The sequence below is a fragment of the Parambassis ranga genome, chromosome 13 (assembly GCF_900634625.1).
Source record: "Parambassis ranga chromosome 13, fParRan2.1, whole genome shotgun sequence".
Classification (NCBI taxonomy): domain Eukaryota; kingdom Metazoa; phylum Chordata; class Actinopteri; family Ambassidae; genus Parambassis; species Parambassis ranga.
In genome coordinates this window covers 14,224,552-14,241,030 of record NC_041033.1, presented here as the reverse complement: position 1 = coordinate 14,241,030, position 16,479 = coordinate 14,224,552, and the positions used below count along the sequence as shown (strand labels likewise).

The following is a 16,479-nucleotide window of genomic DNA, read 5'->3' as shown; positions in this document are numbered from 1 at the left end:
GACTGACGCTAGTAGAGACCTCAGAGACCCCATATATAAAATTTTACCACACAAAAGCTGGAAAATGACAGGTCTGTGCCTTTACAGCTGGTATTACAATAAGCATCACAGCTGTGGATGAAAGGGAAACTGACAGTCAGTAGACATGTATGATTAGTCGTTTGAAAGATTGCTATTTAATGCAGTCCTGATTATTATAGTAAATACAATTAAAGCTGCCCAAATATCCTTAGTTCCACGTTTTTAAAGGATATGATGATAATTAACAGACCTTCTACAAGTGTGCTGAAAAGCAACAGGAGTCTGGGACCTAAATTAATTCTGCGGTTAAAAGGTGAAAGTACTGACACGGCTTTGCCAGACAGGAATAAAATAATGAGCAGTAATTAAACTGAACCTTCCAGCCCCAAAGAAATGTATCCCGAGTGAGTCTGGCTAAAAGCAGAGTGTGTGTCTGTGCGACAGGAAGTGGTCAGGACTGCTGTCCCTGTGCTCCTCACTGCAGCACTGTCTATCTGTGTATGTCTACAGCCCAAACATCTTTAATGGTGTTTACATAAGTGGACATCTGGGGTATTTAGAAAACCCATGACAAACACTCCATATCCTGCCTCTGCAGTAATAGTGGGAAAGATGATTCCACAACATGTGAACAGGGAAAGAAAGGGAGATTGTTTAAGGTGTCTTACATCTTCATCTAGATTGGTCTGCTCCAGGTCAATCACTTTAAACTGGACCCTCTTCAGAATCTCTTCCAGAGACTCACATGCTTTGTAGTCCAGCTTCTCACCTACAGATAAACATTGGATCAATTATTGATTTAGCAGCACATTCTCACAGCTTAAATCAGTAGCACTGTGTGTAGTGTTTTCTTGGTATTTACCTTTTAGATCCAGGCAATCATTTCGCTGGGTCAGGTCTTTCAGTTCCTGCAGAAACAAAAAGTAGCAGTGTCAGGAAGACGCAACTGTGCATTTCCCCACTGAAGCAAACTTTCACACAACACAGGAGGCAATCCAATACATCAGTACTGGAGATAGTACACCGATCATTTGCAAACCAGGAAAAACCCTTACAATACTCCTTAGAGGACCCTGTAAGGAGACTGTGGTCAAATAAATTGGGTATAGGCTGCACTGGAAGGATAAATAAGGATGGGCTAAGGAAAGGTTGTGGAGATGTGGGGATCACATGTTTGTCTATTCTTTCATGAGAACTGGAGGTCAGACAATAACCCTCATTTTTAATGTCAACCAAAAGCAGCATGCTAGATGACGTTAGCCTCAAATCCTCTAGACAAAAACACCATCAGCTGTGCTGCCGCCTTGTCTAGATCTCTAACAACCTTAGCTTCTCCACCTTTCTATGGTGGGACAGTTCTAGTAGGGTTTAAAGAATTGAGCAAACCAAATTTCATCTACGCTACCTCCAAACCTTAGATTCATTTAGAAAAACAAGCAACAATATTCCTACATTTTAGTGCCAAATCAGCTGAATAAGACACTGCTTAAAGCTGCTGCCATACTGGGACATGACAAAATATGTGACCTCCCACTCTGGTAAAACACCAAACCACCCTCATAAACATGTACACAATACAGACTGCTGCCTATACAAACATATGTACCTGCAAATAAATATCTCTCTAGTTAACCGCCCATTCAACATGAACTCCATCACCCCTGCCTTCCTGCCTGTACTTTCTGTGGCTGATGATGCTGTTTTAGTTGTACTGACAGAGTCGATGGTCTCTTGTATGACTCAACATTGAAGCATCACATCCCATAGCTGTATTGTCATAATACAACAGGCCTGAAAAGTAAATACAGAATGCTTTTGTTTTATTAAATATGGATACTTATTTAGTTAAAAAAACACACTAGGTGTTCTTCAGCATCCAGAAGGTGTTGACTGTGCAAACACATGCAGACACACATTTTGGGCAATTTAACAGCAAGTCAATCTTCACCTATAATTAACTTGGGCACCTGTCACTGAGAATGACTTTATCAGTGTAAATTCCACTCTGGCAGGGCTGCCAGTAACCAAAATAATGCATGACGCACAGTGTGCCTCTGCACGAGTGTTGGTATGGGTGTATGTGAGTGTTGTGGGTGGAAAAAAAAATGAAGTACTGTTTCTTTTTCAAATGTGGTTCATTAAATTTTGTTGTGCTCTTGCAATAGTCCCAGAATGTTCTGATATGTACGTATTGTACTTGCACACACACACTCATGTGGTTTAACGATCTCCTGAGAATCCAACTTCCTAATAGCCAGAAATCAGAAAAGAAACATGACATTTAGGTTCTCAAATGGGAAAGGACAGATGGAGACGCATGACAAAACCCTCCTGTGGCTTCCACCCCCTCTCCAGTTGGGGACATTTCAAGAGTTCTTGTTGACTCGCACACATATTGGCCAAACACAAAACACAAACTGGATCAATGACGCATGTCAGCGCTGGTAAAAAGAACATCAAGTTCACCGCCAGAAAGAATCCATTGCAAGTAAGAAAAAACAGATCCAAACAGCGCAGAGCGCACACACAGAAAGGTGCCTGCACAGAATGCACCAATGTTTCTGCAGGGCATTTACATGTATTGTATATTTATTATAGTAAAGGATCATCTAAAAAAAAAAGATGTATAGCACCAGACGACTGGGAGAACGTCGTTTTTGCATATTCAGTGAAAGCATGTGCACCCAGGCTGTGTGTGAGACATTGCATAATAGGGAAACCACTTGTCCCAGAGGGAATTGCGGCAGCAGAAATTTGACACAAGGCTACCAAGTGTCCAGGTTTTAAAAGTCTGCTGGGAGTTACTGTGGAACAGGCATTCAACATTCAGCTGCTAAATAGTGACCCCTTATAAACTCACCAACACACAAACAACTGGATAGAAATGCACATAACCTGTAGGGCCCCTGGCAAGATGCCACGTGTACAATCCAGTTGGACTTAATAAAGAAAGCATTTAGAGGGAAAGAGGAAAAAAACAGTAAATAGCTCAGCACCTTTTGCCAACCCTCCTCTCTCTGGCCAGCCATTTGGTCTGTTTACGTGGCTTGTTACTGTAAGGATGACTAAGCAGAAATGAGAGGGGGCTGTAGCGGGGCCAACAAAATACAGAGGTAGGGAGAGATGGAGTGAGGCCAGAGACTGCAAACATGAGCGGTCACTAAAAACTAGAACACAACTGGGAAGCGGGAGAGAAGGTGATGCATCTCTGCGATGGCCAGGAGGCCCTGCTCAGTCAACTGCCAGTGGAAATGTACCCAGACCATAAGACTAAATGAAGCTTGCAGCAGCAGCTTAGCACGGTGATGTGCATTTCCACAAGCAGCTGAGATGTTAACCCAGCCTCTTTCTCTCAGCTGACTGGGCATGAGGAGATTTCTTTACAGAAGCTCTTGACACACAGACGCTTTCCACTTTCTTTCAACAGTACTTGTTAACCTGCAAACCTCAGGTACAAATGTGCAAAGCTCCGGTGGAGGGGCCCAGCGAAGGGTTTATGGTGTGTGTGCTGCAGTGACAGAACAAACAGGAGAAAGTGCTAATATGTCCCTGCTGCCAAGCTAGACCTGCCAGCCCTTTTATCCTGTTAGTCTGTATTCACAAATACAAGGCAGGAGACACAACCACATATTTGCATATTGCACAGTTTTAAAATACTGTATACTATACTGTATTCACTATCAACATTTCTCACTGTTACAGGACTTCATTTTAAGAGGCCATTATTTGACATGAAATCTGTTTCAATCATGCTGTCATAATCTATTTCAATGGTAGGACATTGTGGTGTTGTCCCTGACAGGCAGTGGAAATATTGTCGGCCTTTGTTAAAAACTGACAATTACGCGGTCAATCTTATTGTCTAGAGACAGGACAAATACCATTCGTCTTGGTCCCTGAGGTCACTAAGGAACAAGAAAGCAGAAAGCAGCTCTCTGTGTGTCATAACAACTCTGCAAAAGGCCTCTTAAAGTAGCCAAAAATGGGTAATAAGTGGAGAAATATTAATGTAAACTTGAGAAAACAGCTTATTCATTCAATATTTCCTGTACTTTCTGCTCTCTGTAATAAAAAAAAAACAAACCTCACCTTCTGAAGAAACAACTGACATAAGGAAACACTTAAACATGTTTAGTATGACAATACAAACCAGGCATGTGCAAATTCATATACAAAAGCACAAGGTAGGCAAAATGTAAAAAACAACCCTGAGGCATCTTTCACTGAATCTGAAGTACTGCTTATATAGACGGATTACAGGACACATGACTGTGCTGGCAAACCCACGAGAGACCACAAAAAAAGGAAAGAAAGAAAAAGAGACTTGGAACACCCGCCATTCTTTTGGGAGGAACAAGCACCGTTACTGAAAAAGGACAAAAAGGTCTACGGGATACTATCACAACACTTGGCATGCAATGGGGCATCAGGTTATGACCTTAAACCACATGAACAAGCCTCAGAAGTGCTTTCATGAGCTGAAGAAAGAAAAAAAAAATCAGGATGTAATTCCTGGAGCTAAATTTTGTTCAACCTCAAACAGGAACCTTCACTATTACAAAGAGCTTTTGGGTGGAGCTCTTAACCCTTCACAGGCTGCCTGTCCAGCTCCTGTTTGTACAGGACACCCCTGCGTTGCTACAACATCCCTAGTATCAGCTGTTGCCCGACTATCTTTAGTTATTCTTATCCCAAAAATCTAACTTTGAACTCTGCTTAGAGGGAAACAAAATGTGAATTATGACTTAAATAATCTAGGATTTAGAGACTGTAAATGGCTCTCTGGGATGCTGTAACGTATATGCTGTAATGTATATTCATGTTACAATTTTTTATTGATATGATTTAAAATATTGTTATGATTTAAAAATCAGAAATCTAACTGCTGCAAAATATAATTAAGATCAGGTTTGCCATCGACGAGAAGCTGTTGGCCATTTTACGACAGCAATGTTCACAGTGACGAGTACTGCAGCACAAGAGAACTGGCCACAACAAATTGGAAAGAAAAAAAAAAGAGACAAAGCACTACGCTGGGGTTGTGATGGCTTTGCACACTGCCAAGAGATTTAGGACGGGATTATGACGTTCTGCTAGAGGTGCAAGTAACATGATTTTGAGAGGGCCTTCTCATTCATCACCATTTTTCTGGCATTGTTCTGAGCATTCCCTCAATATCTTTCTTTCCAAACAAACAAACAAACTGAGTTAAAAACAGCAAAGCTCTGGGAGCATGTTACCTTTGACCCGGTTGGCAACAACACTGTTCATGTGTTTGTGTGGAGCTGGGCCTTACCTGTATCTGTTTGAGCACTTTGGATATAGGTTTACAGTTGAGTTTCTGACAGGCTTGTTTGTAGGCAGAAATGATCTCCTCCACCGTCACATTCAGAGCTGCAAAACACATTAAATTAAAAAAAAAAAAAGTTAGGACTGCTATTACAGGAGATAAACACACATGCTACTGCACACAACACAGTGAATAATCTCCATTGTGTTATTTTTTCTGCCTCTGAATAACAAATTATCTGCTGTTGTTTAAGTTGGTAATTTGTTTTCTTATTTCTGCACAATACCGGTGCGTGGCACAAATTTATATAAAAGCTAGTAATCAAATTTAATTATGTATTACAGCCTGAGTTTTCTTTGATGGTTTCCATTAACAGTTTAATAGTAAGCAAGCTGAAGTTCAAACGCACCACAGTAGGGCGTGTGTGCAGTTGAAACACAACCATAAAATGCATCCAAAATGCAAATGTGGCGGTGCTAACTTGTGTGTTGTCATATCATTAAGTTAAATGATGCCTATTAATTTTAAGAGCTTTACAGTTCACTCATCGGTCACACTCACTTATGACAGCACAAATAACACCACAGCAAATAAAACAAATAAAACATCTGGAAAAGATTTATACAGCTTTAAAATATAACAGAATCTGCTCCGATGCTCATCCTGTACATCAAATATCCCTGTACGACACAACACAACGTAGTCTGGGACACACTTATTCTTCATTTATGTGACTTGTTTGTGTTTCTGCCTTGGGGAGCACTCTGCTGACAGAGTGGATCAGAAATTGTAACCTCTTTAAGGGCTCCCATACTTAGGTCAGCAAAAAGGAGGTATTGTTCTGGTTTGTGTGTGGGTCAGCCACTTGCTGCCATCCCAGATTGTTGCGGGGGCTAACTCCAGTCAGATGACTGGGCAACATTCAAACCCGCTGTTCAAGTTGAGACTCAGCTGAGAGATGAAGTGAGGCACTAAGGCAGGGAGAGACAGAGAAAACTAATGATATGGACCAGGAAGAAAAAAGCATGGCGTGTATTTAGGAATGTATAAAAATACAAGACATGAAATTACATCCACACAAAAAGGATATGCATTAGGTACGTAGAGCAACCTATGGGTAGGGTGCTAACATAGAATGTGCTGTGTGTGTGTGTGTATCCCATTTTCTCTGTGCTCAGCATTTTGATTTCTCTTGCTAGGTGAGAACTTGTCGGCCTCGCTGTTCACTTGCCGCCATCTTCCCCAGGGTCCCACATCAGTTTAGTTCACATTCTCAAGTTCATCACCCTCCCCTGATAGTAGAAGTGAGGTGCAACACAGGGCATTTTGAGCCTGGACTGTCGCAGCAACAACACCATAGAGATAGTGACACAGTTAGACTACAGCTGAGTCTTAATACTCAAACAGCAATGCTGTGGTGAGTCTGAGTTAATGGTGGGAACGTGGCAATACCATATAAACAAACAATGAAAACTACCACTACATATACTTTAATTGTTTTCTAACCCAAACTACAAAAGAAGTCTAGACACTAAACCTGAAGCAGACAGGCACCATGACATACAGCAGTGTACATACAGTTTGCTTACAATGCTGTTTTAATGAGCACATACAGACGCCTAAAACTCTGTATATACAAAAGCAGAAACATTCCTGTGTCCTTTCTGATTTCAATTATTTAATCTCAGTCACTGGGAAACTGCATCCACAAGCACAAGGCCTCTAATGCTGGCCATAAAAGGTCACAGAGTGAATTTCAAATCAACAGTTTACATATAAGTACCTCTGACTGCTCCATTGGAAAACAACAGAGAACCAGCACAATTCCACTATTGTGAGTTTTAGTGCTGGTGAAGTGAAGATAACTTCCTTCCAACAGAAAACCGTTACATGTTAGACAAGCACAACACCTCAGTTCCTCCACTGTGCATTCACAAATGTGAATCACAAGAATGAAAGCCTTCCTCTGGCTCTAGAGATGACAGGCGATCACAGCCAGATTTGTTTGTTGACCACATGACCCAAGCCAGTGGTTTTGCTACCAGGAATCAAAGTCTTTGAGGGGGATGATGGGAACTTCTGTTTAACTCATGTGCCCTTAACACATTTCTACACTTTAATTACTGCTGTACATTATAGCCAGCAACCACACACTGCACGTGAGGGCTGTTAAAGACAGGTCAGTGTTTGTATGTAGCCTTTAGTCTTTAACTTCTTCATTTTCTAACGCTAGTATTTAACTTCATACTCCTGTGAGGCTGCGGGGGTAGCTCATGTACACCTGTGTACAAATTCCTGTGCAATAAATAATTCTATATATGGATGCATGCATTTACAACAATGATGAATTATGTCTCATTAAATGCAATTTAATTAATGAAATCATAAAAATATAAAAAACATTCCAAATGATGAAACATTAGATGAGACATTAGAGAAAAATGTGATGCTATATTTTAGACTTTGCTGAATCAAAAACATTTTTGGGATGAAGAAGGTGTCACATTCTAGGACTGCATCTTATCAAAGCCTGCACTGCATCAAAAGCGATGCCACAAAGCTGTTCCACTTTTAACGCGCTCCCTCAAAAGGGGTTTTCTTTTTCCTGACATAACAAAACTCATCACAGCAAGTGATGTTAGAAAATATGACCACACACGCACAGAAACTTGGTGGCCACCTTTAACTGTACAAGTAATTATAGCAGTCAAGGTTGCAAATAACAGTAATGATGCTTTGTGACGTAAATAGGAAATCACTTAACAAAGCCTGTTTCCACCTTCAAAGGATGCAGGTTCTTTTTGTCTAAAATGTGCTTTTTCCCATCAAAACTGTCACTTCTTTTGCACTGAATCTAACTGGTGCCTTTATTTAAAAAAATGTGTTAATGAATGCTGTGATGGTTTCATTGTGATGCCCTTCATCCTTCATGATGGCTTTCAGGGTTTTGCTATTGCTAATGCAATGGTATCCAGACTATCAAATGTAATTGAGTACAATTTGACAGTTTTCATCCGACCTCATTAATTCCAGTTCACATTTGTGCTTATTTAGTGGTTACTTGGACCCAGCTGAGCTGATTTGACTGAAATCCTGCTCCCACCAGTGTGAGTAAAGACAGCAGCCTTGTAAATTTGTATAGTACAGTGTGTGCGTTCCAGTGAACACTCTGTCCTTGGAAAAGTGTTATTGTGGAGAGTTGCTGTCGAGCAAGCGTGTGGGTAAACACTTCCTGAGGGAAGGTGGGGTTCAAAGTAGGGAGGGTCCCATGCCTACTACACAGTATTTTCACACACAGCTCATTAATTAAAAAGATGGCCCATTTGTTTTCATGAAAAATACCAGAGCAAAAAAAAGCTGCACAAAAAGATACAGGCAAATACTCCTCTAGTGCATGAAAATAAAAAAGAGACACAAAGAAAGAGAGCTACCTAAGAGTCAAGAGATGCCAGCTTTAGCCCTGCAGGATCATTAAGAGCTGAGCTGTTGCCTGTGTTTCTGCTTGCTCTGTCTTTGTTTTATTGCAGTCCCTCCAGTACTGCTGGTACATGTATGGAGGGAGTGGTGATGAGGCGGTACGCAGAAGGGGGAGAAAGGGAGGGAAAATGGCTGTTCCCAAACAACGTCTTTAAAAACCAGATAAAGACATGATGATATGCAGAACATGGCTGCCCCTTAGGACAAAATACATGTGTATGCTACAAATCTAGAAATAGAGAATACACAAGTGACAAACTCTCTCCTAGACATGCAACATCTATATTGTTATTACCTTACATTTTTCAAGAAAGGAACCCTTTTATTTCAGACATGCAAGAGACCTGATGGTTTGACCTGATGGATACATATCGCATACAGCTGAGTTCTCGGTTAAACCCTGTCTTGCTAAACAACATCCCATTTCTACTCCTCTATCTGAATAAAAGTATGCACTTAGTTCATCCAAATAACTTAACTTAAATAACTGTAGCTTAACATCTAGTCCAATGCCTTGGAGACAGAAGGCTGTCTTGCCATAATGACAGGACGTTTATGTACCTTGATAAGTTTGGTGTAAAAGGGAAGGAGAGGAACCATCTTCATTTCTGGCCCCTTTTCTCCTAGTTATCACTGTTGGCCATCATCCACGCACTGCTACAACAAGACACTAAATCACTTGCTGCTCTCTTTGCAGAAGTGATGAGGAAAAAAAGCCCCTGGTTTGCTGACTCAGATAAATAGAGGTAAATGAAGTGCTGCAGACTGGTTAAGAATGATGATGTGCTTTTGACCGTTATTCTGCCAGTGCACCCAACACCACTGATCTTTGCAACTGATTTAAGTTAAAAAGAAGCATTTCTCTCTTAATACAGAGACAGTAACATTTTTATGAAGGGTCATTATTGTAGCAAAGGCTCAAGTTAAACCCACTAATAAGTGTGCTGGAGGTCAGTTTGGGAAATATTTCTCTACTAACAAGATTTGAAGGCTTATAGTAGGTTTTGAAGTCGGCAGTGTGGCTGTTGATTGACAGCTGCGATTGACAGTTGGATCGCCTCCCTCTCAACCAGTCTCTGACTCTCTGTTGAGTCATAGACTGGCTCTGTTGTGTCTGTTTTACAGTGAAAAGCAAAGATGGGATGGTATCTTGGGGCAGAGAAAACCAGCTGGAAACATGGGAGATGTACCTGCCATACATTGCAAATAAACTGAAGTACAGACACATCTGTTAACAATAATTCAAAGCTTTCTATAGACAGTGAATGGGAGAAGCTGTCAGCCAAACCTGCTACTTCACTTACACACCTTAACTGTCTCAGAGCTACTAGGCAAATGATGAGAACAGTACAATAGGTTACTCTAAACAACAACACACCTGAGGGATTGTCGTTTTGACCTCAGTTGCAACACCTTTTGGAACAACGCAAATCAATACAACATTGTTTTTCAACTGCTTTATCAGGTTTAGATTACAGTTTCAGAGAGCTGGACTCTATCCCAGAATGCACTGGGCAAGGTTCCCTCTCAACAAATGACTTAAAAAACTGCCTGTTTAGTTTGCTTTCAGAAGTGCTTGGCTAGCTGCATGGTCATTCTTGAGACAAGCACATTTCACTTTGTAAGTGAACAACCAAGAGAAACACTACGAACATGTTCCATTACAACTGCACCCCTATCTCAATTTTTAACAATATTATACCATATCCTTTCACTCACTTTGGAGTACAGCACTTCTTGAAGTGACTCTTAGAGGTCACGTAGTTCACAGCCTGGCACAATGGATTGTCGCAAAACCTTGTCAATCATTTTGTGAGAATCCAGCTGCCATGCAAAGTTAATGAGACACAAAAAGTTTAATAAATACAAATAAATATAAGGAAACGTTTTAAAACAAAGGATAACTAATCAGCTGTGACATAACTTCTGAGTTGATGTATCATTAGTAAATGCAGCACCTAAAAATACAACATCTCTTCATCGCAATTGTAGCTGCACAACATCATAACATTGCTGCAGTCAAAGCCTTTACCTCCGCCCACAAAAAGGTCAAAGCAGATCGACCCACAGAGGGCCCACCGTGTGAGCGTGGGCTTCAGTACCAGACTCGGTTTGTGCTGCTTGTACTGGGACAGATGAGCAGTCTGGTGAGTGTTTGCTGAAAGATTATCATCACCGTGACACAACATTAAAAAAAACAGTCATAAAACAGTATCTGACTGTGTAAAACACACTGGCTGTAGATGGAGAGGGACGGACGACTGGGTGTATTGCAGAGGGGAGGAATAGAGGATGTCACATTTGTGCAAGCTCATCTTCTGCTAGTATGACAGGTGTCTGATAAATTGCTCATACTGTCTCTCTTGATTTTCTTGCACTTACAAGTTAAGACTGTTTCAGCTGAGTGTCCTTTGTTGTACTGGAATGGCTCAATTTTAAGCAGTAGGCCTGTGATGCTTGTGAAGAGTTTGTGGGGTTATTCACACCTGGCTGCAAATGCTGCAGAAACAGCACAACCACTTGACTGGTGAATTTGGGATGTGAAACAATAAATCACACAACAATGACATGATGTATTATCTGAGCTTCTGAACAGATGTTTTTTCCTTTTTCTTAGAAACATCTAAGAGCCCTGAATGATGCTCTTCAAAATCACTTGATCTTAAAGACCAACCATAAGGGTCTGTACACACACGCACACACACTTCTCTGAAAAGTCCTAGGGTCTAGACCTCACTGGCCTAGTAGCAGCTGTCACACAAAGGTGCTGCATTAATGCAGACAACCATTGAACTACTGGTAATAAATAATTAGATACCAGCTCCACATCTGTACACAAAATATCATTTCAGTGATGCCATGCTGTACAGATTCTAATAGTGGAGTAAGCTTATCCATACATGTCACAGTTTACATATCCTCCTCAGCCTTGTTGTCTTTGTATAAGTGAAGCTAAGTGCAAACACACCATCCACAGATCTTGTGCCTTCTTCCCTCACTCCAGCAACAAGAAGGAACACATAACAACAAGAAGGAAGCAAGCAAAGATGAGTGTTTGCATGTGCATGGAGGAAGAAGCACCACCATTTATAAAGAAAGACAGATGACACACAAGTCTATACTATGTGTTGGATTTCTGTTTGACTTGTCTGCACAAAAAAAAGAATGACAGAGCGAACTTTGTTCGTCGAGAGCTTAAGAAAAACTTTGGCAGACTTTGAATATAGTGAAGACTGTACCAGCCTCAGCCAAGCTGCTGCAGATAAACAGTTGATCTACTCTCTGTAAACATCTGGAGCTGCATGGTGTTTGATTAGAGACTAGAGCAATGCAAAGCTTTTCACTCTGAAATTGGCAGATTAGTATTTTTCCCACTTAATGTCATAAATGTGCTGTCAGAAAACCAACAACTACACCTTATATCTTTAACTTTAGCCAACACCATGTGTGATTGCTGTATGAATGGAGCACGTGGAATTGGTGGCAAAGATGGCTACTGAATAGAGGAAAAGGAAAAGATCAACCCAGGTCACCTTGAGCTGATCATGTAGACATAATTTATCATAGCTAAGATGTGAATGAAAAATAACATACCTAATTCCTGTGTTGACAAGTTAGACACTACAAGAGGAAATTATTGTCAGCCAACAGTTAGTGAAAAAAGCCAAAAGAGGAAATTAAATACAGAGCACTGAACACATGGAGACCAGGTGTCCAGCAGTGTTAAGAATTCAACCAACGCTTGTTCCGCACATCTTCAGTAGTCTTTAAAATGTTTTGTTGTCATAGTGACTGAATCCATTCAAATCTCAAAATGCTTTGCAAAAACGCCACATGACACTTTCTTGTGTAAAACAGAATTCTAAAATTTAGCAGGAATATAGCCTAGAAAACACATTCAAAACAATTATTAGATTTTTTTTTGCATGACAACAAAGATGTATAGAGATTAAATATATGACAAGTCTTTAGACAAATGTCCACAGATGGGTGGGAGCACTGGGGTTGGGACATAAAGGTGGTGCCAGCTCCTACTTAACATGCAAGTGCCAGTGTTGAAAATAGCCACCTCTCCCAGTCTCCTGTCCCATTCTCTGCCATTTCACACTGTTGTGCTGTGCATGATGGCAGCAGCGTCATTCACACATGACAGCTGGCTGCCTGGCTTGTCAGAGGTGGGGCAAAAAGGCCTGGCCTTTAGCACTGCTGCTGTGTGCAAGTACAAGTCTTTATGAAGAGATGGTGATAGCAAATAAAAACACAGAATATAGATGTATACATTTTAGATGGCGTTACAGTCAACTTTAATTTACATAACCTTAACCAGTACCAGCACAGGTATGAGCATAAGGACAGAAGATCATAAGCAAACAGATTAAATTTGATGTCTTCTAATGGTGAGCCTTGGCAGCAGTGTGATTATGAACAAACCTCGGAATGTATTCCTGCGTGCAGATCAATAATTAACAGACAGCCCTCATGGCATACTGAGGCAGAATGTGAAAAGATCTTGCAACACCTGCAAACCCCAGGCTTCGCAGAAAACACACATAACCCACACAATACCTGTCCTCAAATTTCACATCTTTGCACAACACTCTTCCATGTGGATTTGACGCCTTAAGCAATAAGACATTGTCTATCAACAGTAGCCTGTCTCTTGATTTCATGGTATGATACTGGCTAAAACAAACAGAGCAGCCATTTCCCAAATGAAGCCCGGCCTGTGTCTGAGAGAAAAAACTGCCTGACCAGATGGAGAGTGACATTAGAGAACAACAGTTGTATGCTCTATTTTTAAGCAGAGGATAATTTAGCGCAATACACTGTAGGTGATATCTTTCACCTGCACACAAGTGACAAGAACAGGTATGGTAGGAAAGAGTGAGAAATTCCTGTTTGACAAGGACCAACCTACGAAAGGACCAGATCATAAAAATACCAAAAACCTGAGACCAATATGTATATTTAACCATTTATGACCTGTCTTGATTGTGATATTGTGGATTATGGCTACACTCCAGGCAGACAAAAAGAAAAGGGATCAGCACAAAACAAACCCAGACACATGCACACTTCTTTCTCAAATTTACAAAACAAACAAATGTGCATTTGTAGCATAGACAGGCTAAAATGCATAATGGATGAACTTACAAAGTAGAGCTAAGCCACAGGGCTGATATTATCAGCAGGTGTAATTGTATCGCAGGCACATCAGAATCAGTGTTGCTCGTAGGAAAAACAACATATCCATAGTAAAGTGCCGCAAATATAAACATCATACATCACAATAGCAGACAGGCTGGTTGACAGGTAAGCAGACACTGATACAACAAACTTTTAGTTATGTTAGCTATAGATTACACAGCTTCTCTCATAAATACATACTCCGATAATAATAAATGTATGCCTTTTCTGGGCCACTGGATTTATCACCACAATCTTCTTTTATATTGATCTGATCACATACACTAGAAGATATACAAACTACATTAGCTTTTCCCGTATTTGCCCAGAAAAATCCAGTACCGGGCTGCTGCTTGTGCAAACTGAACTAACTTCTAGGTTTTCAGGGCCTTTGTCCATGTTCTGCACTGAAAGCTTTGCTTATCAGTTCGTCACTTGGTCCACAGCCACAACAAATAACATTTCATGGGTCACAGAGCCTTTAATAACCTGATGCCAAGTGGGCCTTGGGTCTGATGACACGACACAGAGCTGCACATAGGCCAAAGAGTTCGGCTGCTTGTAGTACACAGAGCTGTGAGCTTCTAAACATGCAAAGCTGACTTACAATAAAGCAGCAGGGATTTCTCTGGTTAACTGAACCTATCCTGCATCAGGACTGTACAAAAGTGTTGTCAGTGAGAGATAAAACACATGACTTGGCACATAATTCTGCTGTGATCCAGAACTTTTGCAATTTCTAATATAAGAACAAGCTGCACCTACACTGCTCTAGCCAGTCAGGAAAATGAGGAACGGGGTGGAGAAGAGAGAAGGGGAAGCTATGCAACAAAGTGGGAAGTTCAGGAATCTCAGGATATGATGCAGTGTTTGCCCAGGCCTGCAGGGAGAGAACAAGCCTCCCCCAAGTCTCAGCTGAGGAAGGCAAAAAAGAAAATGTTCTAGAAATATTACATAACCCAGGCCAACATGACATTTTACTACATTTTGCTTTAGAGAATGTGTGTCCAAAATTTGACAAAAGTGCTTGGCACAGCTGAGCTCCACATAATACTAATACTAATTTCTTTCTTCACCCTAACTTTTCCCATTGCAATGCTAGCTGGCATGAGAACTGGACCTTAATTATGGAAAATAAGAGTACCAAAGCACAAATGGAAATATGACACTCCAGCTGGCTACTTTTGTTCCCCAGAGACTGCTCCATCCTAAACCTCAGGTGTTTATTTTAAATGACAGATTCCAAAGAAATGCTCCTTTCACAAACTCAATTTCTGGCAGCAGTTAAACCAGATATCAGATTCTTTGCACATATTGAATACCAACTGAACATATTCTTCCTTTTAGCAGTAGCTCACGCTATGTGTGATGCTTCAGGCCCTGTGAGCTCATTTCACAGTCATGTTTCTGACAGATGAAATAAGACAGGGACCTGGTGAACCTGACACTAGATCTGCAGATAGAGGGTCCAGGTGGATTGATGTCGGTCTACTATGGCTCAGGGCCGACAAAGCCTGAGGAGCATGGGTGCAATTCTAAGACATTCTTCAAGAAGGACTAAGGAAAGATGTTCAGCTAATTGTCACAATCAATAAACAAAAAAACAAACACAAAAAGGATTTAATCTAGTTGCACAGTTTCTGTTTAAAACAGATGCCTCTTACCCACAGAGAAACACAGAAATGCACCTAAAAAGACAACTCTTTAAGCCCTTTCCTCTTTCACAAACAGCGAAAACATCTGGTGGAATGCCACCTCACTGTGCATCTTTAAAAGTGGATGCTGTTAACAAAGATGCATTTTAGTGTCATGTCTTATGTTCCACAGCTGTCAAAGTGTCCCAACTACAAAGCTGAGCATTTTTGTATTTTTGACACACAAAACAGCACAATAAAAACACGCAGGTTGAACATTTGGTCTTTTCTCCTCTGACAGATGTATCTTGTCTATGAAAGCTTCGATTTACAGAGAGCTGGAACACTGGCTTTTAGGAGTGGCAATGTCTGCAATGCCACTTACAGAAACATGGCGACTTAAACGCTTTCACCATTCAAACTTCAACTAACCTGTAGAGTTGAGCTGATCTTCCTTCAGTTTTTGACAGAAAAGATTTGAAGTTTCAAACTACAAAATACTAACTGTTCACAGCCAGGACTTTAACTTGTCTAAAAAACAACAAAAAAAAAAACAAAAACAATCACTTGTATCTTTACCTTACTAATTTTTGCAAATAAAATGCTAGAAAATAGTGACCCTGAATAAAGGTGCATGTCAATGTAACCAGACAACTTTGAAATGTCTAACTTTATATACCAAAAAGGTCATATGGATCACAATAGTAAGCAGGGCCAATCACTTCTTGCCCACACATAGACAAATATCATGTTATTGTGGTAAATTCTTTAGCCCAAACCAGTGGACCCAGAAATATTCTGTGATGTTATCTTCATTCACATTATACAGGACATTCTGTACATCTACATCAAAAGCATAATCAGCGGGAG

The 16,479-nt window shown here is 40.6% G+C and overlaps 1 protein-coding gene across 2 annotated transcripts in view; it reads right to left on the bottom strand.

Moving 5' to 3' along the window:
* Window positions 1-16,479, bottom strand: part of ppp1r37 (protein phosphatase 1, regulatory subunit 37) — a 30,277-nt gene that overhangs the window by 10,431 nt on the left and 3,367 nt on the right. For both annotated transcript variants that reach the window (XM_028419154.1, XM_028419153.1), the window contains exons 2-4: window positions 5,318-5,415; window positions 884-929; window positions 690-790 (exon numbers count right to left, since the gene is read on the bottom strand). In XM_028419154.1, the coding sequence (XP_028274955.1) occupies window positions 690-790; window positions 884-929; window positions 5,318-5,415 (245 nt within the window). The remainder of the gene's footprint in view (window positions 1-689; window positions 791-883; window positions 930-5,317; window positions 5,416-16,479) is intronic.